The following is a 14,006-nucleotide window of genomic DNA, read 5'->3' on the forward strand; positions in this document are numbered from 1 at the left end:
CCAAACGCGATTGAAGGTCTTCTCGATCCGATTGTTGACGCCTTTTGCGCTGCCTGGGGGCTCGCTGTTGCCTCTGACGCTCGTCTTCCGTTAATACGACGGGTTGGCGCTCATGTGATGGCCGCCGCCTCTCCTGGGCCTGGTGCTGACGTTCCTCGATTCGGATCTGAGTCGCCACCTGTATCTTTGCGCGAGACGCTGGGTTTGGCGTTGAGGGAGCTGACACCGTCGATACTGTGGCGACCGGGACTGTCTCTCTGGTCTTGCGACGAAGGTTCGGTACTGGAATCACCATCATCTTCCTCCTGGCTCGCCTCTGCTTCCGGTTCTGCACCGCTTTGCTCACCGCCTCTCCTTGTTGTTTGCCTCCTTGGGTCTGGCGCTTGCTCTTGCAGCCGCTGAGCAGGAGTAGTGGGAGTCTTCGACAGTCTGCGATCGTCATCTTGCTTTGCGTTTGCTGGGCGCTCTGACTCACCTCTTGATGCTCTGCGTGGCTGACTCGCTTCTTGAGCAGGCCGAGGGACCTCAGGCCGCAGTTCCGGCGCCCGCTGGCCTCTTGCTCAATCTCCTTTCTCTTGCGGAAGCGAAGGACCTTCCGCTTGGGAGTTACTGTGGGCGACTCTGCGGACAGGACTTGGGACAGTCTCCTCTTGCGATACTGGGCGCGCGCGAGGGGGTTCTTCGTGAGCCTGCGGTCTACGTTGAGGTGCAGGCGCTTGAGACCGAGGAAAGGCCTCCTCTTGGTCACGAAGGCCTTGTTTCGCTGGAGGTTGATGGCGAGTGGGCTCCGGCGCTTGGCCACGAAGGGGTTGCTTGCGAGCTTCGTCGCGATAGGGGACATTCGGCCGAGCTCTGGGCTGCTCTTGATAGTTCGAGGGATAACCCCTACGGACTGGGGCTGCAGGATAGGAGGGCTGCGGGTGGACGCCTCTTCTGGTGGGCGCAACTTGCGGCGGCGGGTGGAAGTCTCGCCGGACGGGTGCAAGTTGGGCTTGTGGACAGCCGTTTCGGCGGTCCTGTACGATTGGTGCGAGTCTGGGGTAGTGCTCGTCCTTACGAGCGTAGACTGGGGCAGTTCGAGGGAAATGGCCATCTCTTCAGACGGGGATTGGAGCTGGAGTTCGACGGATGGGTTCGTGTCCAGGTGCGGTTGGGTAACCTCTTGGCCTTTGTAGCGCTCCCCCAGGGGGTCCTGGTACCGGTCCTGGTGCCGCGTAGCGAAAGGACTCGACTAGTCGATCGCGATAGGGCTCAGGAGGTCGTCGTGCTTGGGGCTCTGGCTCACGATATCTGGGCTCAGGTGCCAATCGTTGACTGGGCTGAGGCTCCTTCTCTGGGTTTGGACCAAGTCCAAAAAATCCGCGCTTTTTTGGAGCAGGTTCGGCTTTCGGCTTGAGAGGCGGAGTGTAGGTATCCGGTTTGGTCCATGCTGGGGTATCACGTACCGGATATGCAGGAGCCGGAGGGCACTGCCTCTCAGGAGGGTAGTTGGGCATCTTCTTGCGAGGCTTCTTCTCGACTTCTGTAGGCTTGCAATCTCGTTGAATCAACTGTGGTGGAGGCGCAACGATACCTGGAGCTGCAGTACTGGCTTTCTTAACCGGGATCGAAGGGACTGTCAATACCTCTGAAATGCGATCGTCGACCTCAGGGTAAGTACGAGTCTTCTGACGCTCAAACTTTGAAGACTCTGGAGGCGTCACCTCAATATCTCGGCGCACTGGAAGAGACGCTGGATCTTGAGGATCTCGAGATATGTCAGCAGTCGGAGCTCTGTCGACACGGTCTGGTTCCTGCTCTGGTCCTTGAGCACGTATCGTCGGTTGTCGCTCAGCCATACGTTCAGTCGTGTTCACTGCGGCCAGAGCCTCTGGCTCTGCTTCTCTCGTCAGTGTCGGCTGACGTGTAGGTGCATGAATAGTCATTCTCCTCGATGGTGGAGCGGGGGGTGGAGACGGTAGGTAGGTAGCCGACGGTTCTTCCTGCACCCTTACAACAGAGTCATTTCTCATAGGCATTTTCGAGACAGGTCGAGGAGCTTCTTCTGGTAAGAAATCTGGCACAACTTCGGGTGAGGCATGGTAGACGTCGTAAGCAGCCAGTGGCTCGTCCAGCACAGAAGTGTGCGAAGAGGAGGGGGAAGTGGATTCAGGTAGCGAGATTTGCTCCGGTTGAGTAGACTGCCTTCTCAAGGTGGACACTCGTGATGCAGGAGCTGTTGTCTGTCGTTGCACCTCGGGCGTGAAGGTCGCGGCCCTTGAAGGAACCTCGGCTGCTCGAGGTAAAGGAAGAATCATGTCCTCGCTCGGCTCCACATCCACAAAATCGTCTATATCGTACATTGAAGGTGCTCTAATTGGTACCGATGGCTCTTCAGCTTGCGTATAGGGCGACGAAGGCGGAGCTAGTGGCTCTTCCAACGCCTCAGTGCGCTTCCGGGTAGTGACTCTTGTGATGGTTTCCTCTGGCGAAGGAAGAGGCCCCGTAGCCTGACGTGTCAATGCACGTTCGATCACTGACTCAAGTGAAGGTAATCGTTCAGTAGGCTTGCGAGTTGTCACCATACGAATCAATGGCTCTGGTGGCGGCGCTCGTTCCGTGGGACGAGGAGGCGACATCTTGCACATGACGGGCTCCGGGGATGGTGTTCGCTCGGTTGATCCTTCGACGTCTTCAATGGGCGACGCAAGAAGCTCAGTAGGTTTGCGACTTGGCTGTCGTGTTGACATACGAGTAACAATAAGCTCATTGTCGTCTTCGTCCATGATCGGCGAGGGAGATCTGAGAGACTGTTGTCGACTTGCCTGTAAAGTGGACTGACGCATCCGCATCACATGCATTTCGAATTCTGTTTCAGAATCTGGTTCAAGCGCAGGCTCAGGTCCCGGCACACTAGCTCTGCGAGAAGGCTGTCGAGTTGTTTGTCGAGAGATGACGGGCTCAACCTGTTCCTCAACGAATGGTGAAGGAGACCTAAGCGATTGCCTTCGGCTCGCTTGCAGTGTGGACTGTCGCATTCTCATCACAGGTGGTTCGAAGTATGACTCAGGCTCAGGCTCGGAAACACTGGCCGTGCGAGTTGGTTGGCGTGTAGCTGCACGCGAGGTGGCAGGCTCTTCCTCGGCGTCGTCAAGGACCATTTGCGAAGACGAAGTCGTTGACGAGGAGAGTGCGACAAATTCTCGACGCGCTTGGTCCATTGTGGTAGCTTTTCGTATCCGCTCCACCGGAGGCTCAAAGGCGACATCCTCCACGTCAGGCTCCTCGACATATACATCCTGTGGCTCATCTTCTACAGACATAGAGGTCAAGCTCAAAATTTCTTCCAAGACTTCCGGACCGAGCTCTGCGTCCCTTATGGTTGACTGACGAGATAATTGAACCGTAGGCTTCCTTGTCGACATACGCCGCACTACCTCTGACTCAGGCGAGAACGATGCCATGCGTTCAATCGGTAAGATTGGGGATGAGATCAGAGAGGTGGGACGTCTCGTCGGTACCCGCGGTGACACGTCCTGGTCGACCTCGGCAAGCTTCTGCTGTAGCTCCAGTGCAGGTAACCACTCGTTGCCGAGTACGCTGCCAACAGGAGAAATGAAGGAGAAGGTTCGTTCACTTCGCAAAGTCGGCTGACGAGTGACAGGTTGGGTTGCAATACGCTCAACCACAGGAGGATCCTCAGTCTCTTCTTCCCCTTCCTAAAGCTCGGAAGAGGAGAAAAGAAAGTGGCTTTGATCTTCAACGCGCTGCGACATGATGGTAGACTTGCGAGAGGGTAAAAAAATGGGTTGTCGAGTTGCAATGCGCTCAAGCGCCTCAGGCTCAAGTTCCACCTCATCTTCTGGTTCCTGTTCCGCCATTCTCTCAACTGAGGGTTCAAATTCGACCGTCTCTGAGGTAACTGCCCGCTCCAGTGGTAGAGGAGAGTAGCCTTCTTCGTAGTCGGAAGAGGCGAGTTGCACTGAATGTTTTCGGAGTAGACGTTCAAGATCTGCAACGCGATCTTGCAGCTCGACGAGAGGCTCCGTATACAAACGTTGACGTGGCGTATAGTCCTCGTATACTCCTTCAGGCTTTTGTTCGTTCTCCGGATGTTCGTCAAGATCCTCTGCGTGAGGCTCAAAATCCAGAACAGGAAGAGTTTCGAGGACGGTGGTGATCGAGTCCTTCGCCGCGGGCAGCTCAGACTGTGAAACCTCCAGCCATTCCTGTATCTCTTCCGGTGGAATGTCTCCGACATCTGACAAGCCCTGAGTGATAGCAGACATGCGCCGAGACGGGGTTGAGATTCGAGTGAGAACACGATTGAGACGTCTTTCGTTGATCTGCTGATCGATCATTCGAGGTATCTCTTCAGCTACTGAATCGACCGACTTGTTCCTGAGCCTCGTGGACTTCCTCGATAGACCGGCCGATACCTTGCTGAGTACTCGCTGTACTGAGTCGAAGCCTGTCTCGGACTCGCGACGCTCTTGTGACGGGACGCCATGGTCCTCGGCAAGCTCATCAAGCTCATCCATAAGCTGAGCGCGAGCCTCGGATATTTCAGTCAAATGCCTGCGAGTCTGTCCAAGCCATGAGTCCTGAACGGGCCCGACCTCCTCAGGGATAACCTCTTCGGTAGTCTCAAGAACGCTGTGTCGAGACACAACAGAATTTCTTGATGAGCCTTGCACAGGCGCCTTTTGGAACAACTCTTCGTGCTTTGTGCTGGGCCGCCTACCCAGATCGACACCAAGATCATCTGCGGCGGAATTAACCAGGTCAACTAAATCAGAGACTGTTTTGATGGTCTCACGCAAGCTAGATTTGCGGTCGTTGATGTTTGGAGCAAGCTGCCCTGGCGCTCCAACATTCAATTTCTCAGCTGCTTGGGGTGGAACGTATGGGCACGGCGGTTGCTATTCGCACACTTGCTGCACCGGCTTGCAGACCGGTTGGCATATGGGCCGGCAAGACTGACAGACTGGTTGTTGCGCGCAGGACGGCCGACACGGCGTGTGACAGGGGTTTGTACAGACACCCCCAACCTGACACCGTTGAGTAAGGTCTTCGGACACCCTTCGAAGCTGGGCAAGTCTGGGTGGACCGTGCCTGATATTGTTGATCACACCTTGCAGCGTAGTGGTGTGTTCTTCGAGAATGGCGTCGATGATGTATCCCAGGTCCTTTGCAAAGGTATCACTACACTTGTCTGCAGGTGAGCATTCGGAATGATGCTTGCGACGTCTTGAGCTATGATAACATGTGTCATCCACCTTGTCCGACGAGCGCGAGCTCGACGATGACGAGCCAGTCGCTGCTCGTTTACGTGTTCGCTGCTGTTTCGCCGACTGCGGTTCGGGCGGTGGAGGTTTGGTTGCACATTGGTGACAAAGTCGCTTGGATGCCTCTTCACGAGATTCGGTACTGCCCATGTATGAGAAGTGGCCGCAAGCTCGCTTGGTCCAGTTGTCAGGATCCTGTAAAGGCTTGTACGTTCGATACGTGCCGCCCGGCTTGATGCGTGCGCCAGGATAGCCAAAGTCTTTTGTCTTGCGTCTACCGTATGCGCCACGCCAGTCAACATGATCTGGTACTGCAATACTAGGGTCGTCCGAACGTATGCGATCATTCGCCTGAGGGACAGGGCCAGGGGCAGTACTTCGTCGTGACATTGAAGGCGTGGAGCTAGAGCCATCGTGACTGAAGCTATTGGAAGCAACATCTGCAATTCTTTTGAGAATGCTGCCCGATGCGCCGCCATCAAATGGCTCTGAAGATTGGTCGACGTCTGTCGCTGAAGACTTGCGGGACCTTGGCTCTGTTGATCGGCCGGCTGAGGATTCCTCATCGGTCAGAGGAGCACTGCGAGGCTTGCGTCTGCGAACTCGCTTGGCTGCGGATCGGTGGTCTTTTTCGACAATTCTTCGAACATGGCGACCAGAGTTCGCACGCCGAGCTTGGCGGGGGGACGATGGTGCTTCCTCGGTTGCATCTTCAACGCTCTCAGCTGCGGACATTGACTCATAGGTAGAGCGACGTCTCACTGTTTCATCAGAAGTGCGACGATTCTCTGACCTATTCGCATGTTCGAGAGCAATAAGTGGCGCATTCGAGGCTTCGTCCAGCTTTGAGCTATCGTTAACAGCTCGTCGTTCGTAGCCCAGCGGCTTGGCATCTCGTCGTGCGGTTTTGAAGATGTTGGTAGACCTTCTCCTTCCAGACCTTACTTCAGATGGATCAGATGATGAGAGGTCATCGTACGCAGACGAACCCTGAGGCGTCGTAGCTTTCCGAACGACCACAACGGGAGTTAGAGAGTCGTTCATTGGGCGAGCGAAAGGGTTCGTCCTTTGAGAAGGCTCGAGCTGAGAAGAGGCTTCTGGTGGAGGGCGTGGCAAGGCAGGTTCCATATCCGAGGTCGACCGTACCGCAATGCGTGAGGCTGGACTTGGGATGCGCGTAGGTCGAGTGGCCTCATCCTTGGAACGGCGGCGAGAGAGCGAGGCCGGTTGCGTTGCGTTCGCCAGGCTTTTTACACTTGCACCCTTGGCCGCTGCAGCAGCTCCTGTAGGCGGGAGAGGAGGAGCTGATCGGTTTTGAGACGCTTTGCTCTCAAAGAAGTCCTTCGTGGCCCGTACCGAGACCGGCTTCGCTGGTGTTCTTGGAGGCAATGGTGGCGGCGAAGGATCCGGCGCAGTGACCTCTCGCTCGGGCTCAGCTTTGGGTTCTGGGCGAGTCTTGAACTGGAAAGAGCCCGACGTTCGTGGTCGACCTTCAGAGGTGGCGCCGATCTGGGATGGCGCGCCTCCTGTAGCTTTTGGCTTTCGGTAAGGATGGTCGACATTGTCCAAGATCTGGCCATAAGGGTTCTTGCCTTCGAGATATGCGGGCGACTTGCGTCCTGGTGAAGCAGGCTGGAAATCACTTGGCTGCTGCGGCAGAGTCAGGCTCGGCTGATTCAACGACTTGCGTCGAGCTGAGATAGAGTCTGCCTGTGCAGGAGCGTCGTTTCGACCCTGTCTCGTGCGCTGCGTTTGCTCGCGGGTACCCGTACCGCTGGAACGGGATGCAGAGCTTGACGTGGGCTGGTCAAAGCCTCGGCGCATATGGGATGCTAGCAAAGGAGTGACGCTTCAGGACGCGTGAGTCGTGCCGTTAATTATTGCGTGAAATGGTGTTGATAAGCTCGAAACAAAGAACGGTTGACTAGAAAATAGAGAAGGCAAGAGGATGAGAAGGGTAGAAATAAAGGTGCGGTAGGGCTGGTGTGGACTGAAGGCCTTCAAATCCGGGTTGGGGGAGGAGGAAAGGAGAAGAGGGAGCGCGATAAACAAAGTGTTTTGGGCTGGCTCAAGATGTACCTTCTATCAATTCCTGACGGAAAGCACGCCGCGTGCTCCGCACCTGATGTGAAACCTGAAACACTCTGGTGGTCCTCACTGCCATGAAAACACAGTCCAGTTGGCTTGATACTATACATACCACATCGTCAACCTCCAAAACGCTTATTTACACGTCTACTTGAGCGCCGCCTGCAGGCTCTCCAGAACCTCAAGCTCAATCTTGGCCTCAGCAATGTCCTGCTCGCTACCGCTGCCGCTGGCAATCTTCTGGGCCTCGGCGATCTGGTTCCTGACGGCCTGTTCTCTGTCAGCTTGTGTCCTCCGCAGCATCCGCGGGGTGTCCGTACATCGGCGCTGAAGTCCTCCAGCGGGTATCCCTCGACGGCGTTGATGCTGAGCTTCGAGTCGGGCTGGACAACGGCGAATCCACCAGACAGGAAGAACTGCTTGTTGCTGCCGGACTCCTCGATGATCTCGACCAGACCGGGCTTCAGCTGCTCGATGGATGCAACGTGGTTGGCGAGGACACCCATATCACCGGTCTCGGCGGCAAGGTTGACCTGGACGCTGCACAATCCGTCATGTCAGTAATCGCTCGTTCGCAATGCGGGTTCGGTCGGGCTCGCGGTGGACATACACATCCTGGGACTTGAAGATGGTCTGCACAGCGATTTGTCAGCGATGATTCCCCAGGGAAGAAGCATTCCAACGGCAGCCTCGAGATGCGGCAGGCGCGGGCGATGCGTACCTGGTGAGGCAGAGCTAGGGAGAGCTTGATCTTGTCCGAGGCGACCTCAGCGTATCCACGGCGCTGGATGGGGCGGGCGATGGCGGCAGGGCGCGCGCGGAGGGCGGAGCGGGCAATGCGGAGGGCGCTCATGATGGATGGAGGGGTGGTGAGGATGCAATTGCTGGTGCGGCCGGGAGCTTGAATGTCGTTGAATCTGCGAGCGAGCCCGAGTTCTGCACTTCCGACATTGTCCCGGCGCTAACGGAATCGATGCTCTCGGGCTCACAGCTTGGACGAGAGACATGTCTTCCTCTTCCGTTTTTAGGATGATTTCTTTGATTTATTGAATCATGGTCTGCAGCTGGTGGTGTATGTCAAGCTCAGGTATAATCATTCATTGCAGGGGTATCTCAAATGCAAAACGCCCACCAATCGATCTCTCCGCTTTGACCAAAATCCCAAACCACACCACTGCGTTTCCCTGCGTGGACGCAGTCTCTAGCCGCAAATCATCCATCGTCTAGTAGTCGTCGAACTGCTGAGGCGCAGCCATGCTCATTCTCAATTGCCTCTCCCTCTGCTTCGCATGCAGCTCTAGGGTCTCCACTGCATAACTCAGCCTGTCTTTCCTCGCCTTCAGCTGCTTGTATTTCAATTCCTGTTGCGCATTCACTGCTCTTGCACTGCTTCGACCTGCTGCTGCCCGACTCGCCGGCCTTGAGCCTGAACCTCCTGTGCTGTCACGCCCAAGTCGGCCATCATTCAGGTCGCATTTCGCAATGAGAGACTGTTCGCGCCGTTCGAGCTTGTCCAAATAGTTTTCGACGCGTTTCAATAGGTTGCTGACTTCAGGGCGAATCTCTGAGAGCAATGCGCCTTGCGCGGTTTGGAGATCGGTTTCGGAGATGAGTTCGAAGTGCTTGTCGCAATCAGCATGTCTTGTCGCAGGATCAGCAGAGCCTAGAATTTGTCCGCACCCTTGTTGTTTGTAGCACCTTAGCCAGCCGTGGCATGTCGCTCACACCGTCGTCGAGGATGTTTATAGTCGAGTCGAGGTTCTGCATGCTGGCGCGCAGCGAGGCGACACAGCCTTCCAACGCTGATGCCATATTGTTGCAACACGTCAGTTCTCTTTTAACGCTGTTCCAGAAGTCACCCGCGTGTACAGTGTCGTCGTTGTGGGGTATGCGGAGGAGTCTGTAAACAACGTCGGCCATACCTTCCGCCGACTTCGTTGCCAAGCATCGAGAACTTCCGCTAGGAGCTCGACGACCCATCAACTCCCATCTCCCACGGCACCCGCATACCCACCCATTGCCTCTCCATCACACGTCAACATGCCTCTCCTCGGTCGCAAGTTCCCCGCGCAAATCGGTACGTCAGGTTGCGCAGCTCGTCGGAGCGCAATGGGAGTCGGGGAACACAGCTAACGGAAGTCCGATTATAGCTAAGCCCATGTGGCCCTTCTACGTCTCCGGTATGTCGAGAACACCGATTACAAATTGCAAAAGAGGGTGGGGTTAAAAAGGGAGATGATGCTGGGCAATTGGATACAACACGGAAAACGGAAGCGCTCGCTGGACAACGTTAACAATCCTTCACAGGCCTTGTCATCCTTTACGGTGTCAACGCTGCCGCCAACGCCATGGGCCAGGGTCAGTCTCTCCAACGCTGAGATTGCGGATCTCAAAGGAACAATCGAGCTGACAACTTCCAGCCGACGAGTACAAGAACGACCCCCGCAACCCGGCCGTCAAGAACGCATCGCCCAACCACTAATTCGATTACGCACGATGAGGGAAGGTCATGATACCATGAGAGGCACTGTACAATAGCCGTGTACGCGGAAGCTGCCGGGAACGCCTCGCTTGAAGGTGGCTGTGTAGACTTTGGCAATGCAAGCTTGATACGAACAGTGTCTTCCAACATCCCTGGTCATCTTCTCAGATAAGCCCCTTTGGACGCAGCTTTCTGGTCTGTTTCTCGAATCATACCCATGGCTGCTTCCCCAGCAAGATGTCACAGATACTCGAACCATCCATGGATCCATTTCATCGGCAAAGACTAGAAGACTTGCAGCTCCCATTGCTGCAGGACGACTCACCGATTTATGTTCAAACCACAGGAAAGGCAGATCCTCGTCAGACATTTGAGGATTGGAGTGCCTTTGGAGCGCGCTTTCGCTTATATTTGCTTCATGCTGTGATGAATAAAACCGATTAAACTGACTTCACTCGTACAGACTGTGCCCATGCATCATAGGAATAACGGTCGAGCATGAGAGTGCATTCCTACGAGGTGAAAATCACGGATCAGGAACGCAGTAGTCTCATCAACCACTTGTGTTCATGAACCCTTGAAACAGCATCAGCTGATGTAATGAGGCGTATCTGAATGAGAAAGACGACTAGGTGTCAGCACATGTACATTGCACATACCCACTGGTGACCCTGGCAACGACCAAGATATGCTTACCTAGGTAGACTATCGTTATGTCTGGAGCATGCGAGACGGCATGTTCCAGTAGAAAGCGTGACAGCTGTCAACCACTCTGCATCATAAGCCACCTACATCAGCTCTGAGACCCTGACTCCGGTAGGTATGGCAGGACAAATAAATATCGTCCTATCATGCTGAGGCTCCGTTGCAAAACCTTCCAGAGATTGACTCGGTGGCTGGGGCATCGTCAACGCAACCGCCGATGTTACATTTAAGATGCTCAAGCTTTGAGACCAAAAGTGCTGTCGCAGGCCGATCTTAGCCTGTGAGATCGATCTGGGCCGGAGAATTGCTGCCAGATCGTTCCGAACTCGCGTCGTGCGTCCAGCAGAACGACAGTCAAGACATGCAGCTATATTGGGCAGCGCATATATAGGTGTGAGAAAGTGGAGAATGCATAAAGGGGCAGTGTCTGGTGCAACTGCAAGGCCTCGGCATGAGGCGGCCAGCAGTTTGCGGCACTTGAAACGCTTGAAGAAGTCCGGCAGCGCAGTCCTGGCCGCGGACGGTGTGAAGGTGGGAGCGCAGGCCGTAACTGGGTAGCAATTCTTCCGAGTTCAAACGTGCAGGTCGCGCCGCTCGCCGTGCGGAAAGTGATAGCGTCGTCAATGCCAAGAGCGTGAAGGTTGGAGGCTACGCCTTCTAGATTGCCATCTCCTCACCTCTACCTGCTCTCCCGCACAACCACTGCTGTGCTTTCTCTCTGGGGCTATTTGCTGTTCTGTAGCGTGTAGCCGCCTCTTGCACTTCTGCCAGCAGCAAACGATTTCCTGCTCGCAGCCTTCTCCCAGCAACTCAGGTGCCGTAATCCGTTGGTGCCCATTCACGCCCTGTAAGTCCAGCCCAGCGAGCAAGGTCCCGAGCTACCTGTTACCTGCCTCCACGCTCATACCTATTTATCCCCCACAACAGCGCGTTTGCATCTTCACACTGCTGTATTCCCTACAGTCTTTCACTGCGTCCTTGCTCCACCTCCCTTGTCGGCGGCCTCGCTTGCTCGTACCGCTTACTCACCGCCTTGTTGGCAAAAGCCTCGTACTGACCGGTCCGCCCGCAACAGGCTGAACCTCACCTCCACCACCACCACACCACCTCCACCTCTGCGTCTTAACCGACGCCCCACTACAACCACCACATCACCTGCAGGCCAGCCTCCTTAAGGTTGACCCCCCCAGCAACCATGACGACAATGGTACGGAAGACCCCGCAGCCTGCATTGACGTGCAGAGTCCGCACCAACTGCACTGCAAGGCCAGCAGCTGACTGTCACAGGATCTCCGTGTCGGCAACAAGTACAGAATTGGCCGCAAGATCGGCAGCGGTTCCTTCGGTGATATCTACCTGGGTGCGTGCAAAGCTAGGCCTTGCCCACTCACCTGAGCTAACCTGCCACAGGCACTAACATCATCTCGGGCGAGGAGATTGCTATCAAGCTCGAGAGTGTCAAGGCTAAGCACCCTCAGCTTGAGTATGAAGCTCGCGTCTACAAGTCCCTCGCCGGCGGTGTCGGTATTCCCTTTGTGCGCTGGTTCGGCACCGAGTGCGACTACAACGCTATGGTCCTCGATCTGCTCGGTCCCTCCCTCGAAGATCTTTTCAACTTCTGCAATCGCAAGTTCTCGCTGAAGACCGTTCTCCTGCTCGCCGATCAGCTCATCTCTCGCATCGAGTACATCCACGCCAAGTCCTTCATCCACCGTGACATCAAGCCTGACAACTTCCTCATGGGCATTGGCAAGCGTGGCAACCAGGTCAACGTGATCGATTTCGGTCTGGCCAAGAAGTACCGTGATCCCAAGACCCACTTCCACATCCCTTACAGAGAGAACAAGAACCTGACTGGTACTGCCCGTTATGCTTCCATCAACACCCACTTGGGTGTCGGTACGTCCTTCTTACCTTTCTGGCTCATTGCATATACTAACTGTAAGCAGAGCAGTCCCGTCGTGATGATATGGAGTCCCTTGGATATGTTATGCTCTACTTCTGTCGCGGCTCCCTTCCCTGGCAAGGTCTTAAGGCGGCTACTAAGAAGCAGAAGTACGACCGCATCATGGAGAAGAAGATGACCACCCCCACCGAGGTTCTCTGCCGTGGCTTCCCCAACGAGTTCGCCATCTACCTGAACTACACTCGCTCTCTCCGCTTTGACGACAAGCCCGACTACTCCTACCTACGCAAGATCTTCCGCGACCTCTTCGTCCGAGAGGGATTCCAGTACGACTACGTCTTCGACTGGACTGTCTACAAGTACCAGAAGAACGCCCAGGCCATCGCCCAGGCTGCTGGTCAGGGCCAGGGCGAGGAAGACGACAAGAACGGCCGCGGACGTCATGTCACTACCACTGCCGCTGCCAACGCTGGCACTGCGGCCGGCGCCAAGCGTGGACCGGTCAATGCACGCCAGGAGGGCACCGGAATGTGAGTTCGATATATCTGATCCTTGTAAGGACCCCTCCCTCTGCGTTTGGTGTTCGATAACGCTTTTGCGCGGGGGACGCCACAGTCAGAATTTACTAACCTCTGATTCTTTGTTCAGGCAGCTTCGTTCGGCCAATAAGCGTGGCGGGGACCAGTATGCATCTGGTGGCTACTGATTCTTGATGCGGCTTTCGATTCGTCATCTCAACTCTCTTGTGTGAACCGGTTCATTCGATCGGCTCCGCACCAACGAATGGGAAATGCGGCAGTGCTGTCCTGGCAACATATTGGACGGCATTCGCACCTATTCGATCAGTTTACGGGATCTATTCGTCGGAGACCTACTCAGGACCTGGCAGGACTTTTCGGTGTCTTGCAACTATTACGGCCTCGGGTTTCTGGCGACTGTCTTGGTATCTGGAAGCTTATCCCACGCGGTATCTCAACTCTCAGGGCGTTACGGCGGGCGACCATCACTACTCAGCATTGTGATTTTCGTCAGCACGACACCTAATACTTGGACGCTGAGCACAGCTCTACTGGACATTCCCCGGATGATCACTAGTTCTACGGCGCTACTCTGCATTAATTCTGCCCTTTCCTTGTCTTTATTGCGTGTTTTCCTACAGCATTTCCTTCGTGCGTTCTCCCCCCTTCGGACATGGTCTACCAGCTTGTGGGGAGGTCAAGATTATAAGGGGACGAACACATCTAAATTGCAAACATAGCTGGAGTGGTGGCTCAGCAAGGGGACGGGTAGTAGACCAGAGGGTGTATTGGTTGGCAGCTATACAGATGGAAGGACTTCTCAAGGGGCCGCTTCCGGGGGAGTGTAGAGGGGTCTAGCCTGCTACCATTGCATCTGCGTCTGTAGTTGGGTGGTCGACGACAGGTGGTTTACTTTACAATACAGTCTCCTTTGTTCCATCTCAGCTTCCATGTTTCCATGCTTCCATGTTTCCATGTGTGACGTCTATCTTACAGTGATGCTCGTACAGTGGCTCTTACAACGATGCCAACGCCGCCCA

General features: G+C 55.3%; 5 protein-coding genes across 5 annotated transcripts; 3 read left to right on the forward strand and 2 right to left on the reverse strand.

Annotated features, from left to right (window-relative positions):
- Positions 1–7,306: 7,306 nt before the first annotated feature.
- On the reverse strand, positions 7,307–8,208 carry BU25DRAFT_449690 (ATP synthase delta chain mitochondrial precursor; the record flags this gene model as incomplete). Its single annotated transcript, XM_033709654.1, has 4 exons — positions 7,307–7,625; positions 7,676–7,895; positions 7,966–7,988; positions 8,077–8,208. The coding sequence occupies 4 exons, from the start codon at positions 8,206–8,208 to the stop codon at positions 7,503–7,505; spliced, it is 498 nt and encodes a 165-aa protein (XP_033560177.1). The 3' UTR covers positions 7,307–7,502.
- Positions 8,209–8,578: 370 nt separating this feature from the next.
- Positions 8,579–9,167, reverse strand: BU25DRAFT_344621 (DASH complex, subunit Spc19; the record flags this gene model as incomplete). The annotated part of the gene is made up of 2 exons (XM_033703007.1): positions 8,579–8,977; positions 9,036–9,167. 2 exons carry the CDS (start codon positions 9,165–9,167, stop codon positions 8,579–8,581), a joined length of 531 nt encoding a protein of 176 aa, XP_033560178.1.
- Positions 9,168–9,395: 228 nt separating this feature from the next.
- On the forward strand, positions 9,396–9,837 carry BU25DRAFT_432551 (uncharacterized protein; the record flags this gene model as incomplete). Its single annotated transcript, XM_033708728.1, has 4 exons — positions 9,396–9,432; positions 9,506–9,535; positions 9,663–9,713; positions 9,776–9,837. The coding sequence occupies 4 exons, from the start codon at positions 9,396–9,398 to the stop codon at positions 9,835–9,837; spliced, it is 180 nt and encodes a 59-aa protein (XP_033560179.1).
- A 1,900-nt stretch (positions 9,838–11,737) lies between these two features.
- BU25DRAFT_422946 (kinase-like protein) lies at positions 11,738–12,982 on the forward strand (the record flags this gene model as incomplete). The annotated part of the gene is made up of 4 exons (XM_033708180.1): positions 11,738–11,749; positions 11,830–11,902; positions 11,953–12,441; positions 12,492–12,982. The coding sequence occupies 4 exons, from the start codon at positions 11,738–11,740 to the stop codon at positions 12,980–12,982; spliced, it is 1,065 nt and encodes a 354-aa protein (XP_033560180.1).
- A 114-nt stretch (positions 12,983–13,096) lies between these two features.
- Positions 13,097–13,903, forward strand: BU25DRAFT_412233 (uncharacterized protein). Its single transcript, XM_033706746.1, has one exon. It carries the CDS (start codon positions 13,239–13,241, stop codon positions 13,704–13,706), a length of 468 nt encoding a protein of 155 aa, XP_033560181.1. The 5' UTR covers positions 13,097–13,238; the 3' UTR covers positions 13,707–13,903.
- Positions 13,904–14,006: the final 103 nt, after the last annotated feature.

Source organism: Macroventuria anomochaeta (assembly GCF_010093625.1).
Source record: "Macroventuria anomochaeta strain CBS 525.71 unplaced genomic scaffold BU25scaffold_23, whole genome shotgun sequence".
Lineage (NCBI taxonomy): Eukaryota > Fungi > Ascomycota > Dothideomycetes > Pleosporales > Didymellaceae > Macroventuria > Macroventuria anomochaeta.

Excerpts from the sequence above, each read along its gene's own strand:
- BU25DRAFT_412233 (XM_033706746.1), top strand. The coding sequence starts at position 13,239 with ATGCGGCAGTGCTGTCCTGGCAACATATTGGACGGCATTCGCACCTAT.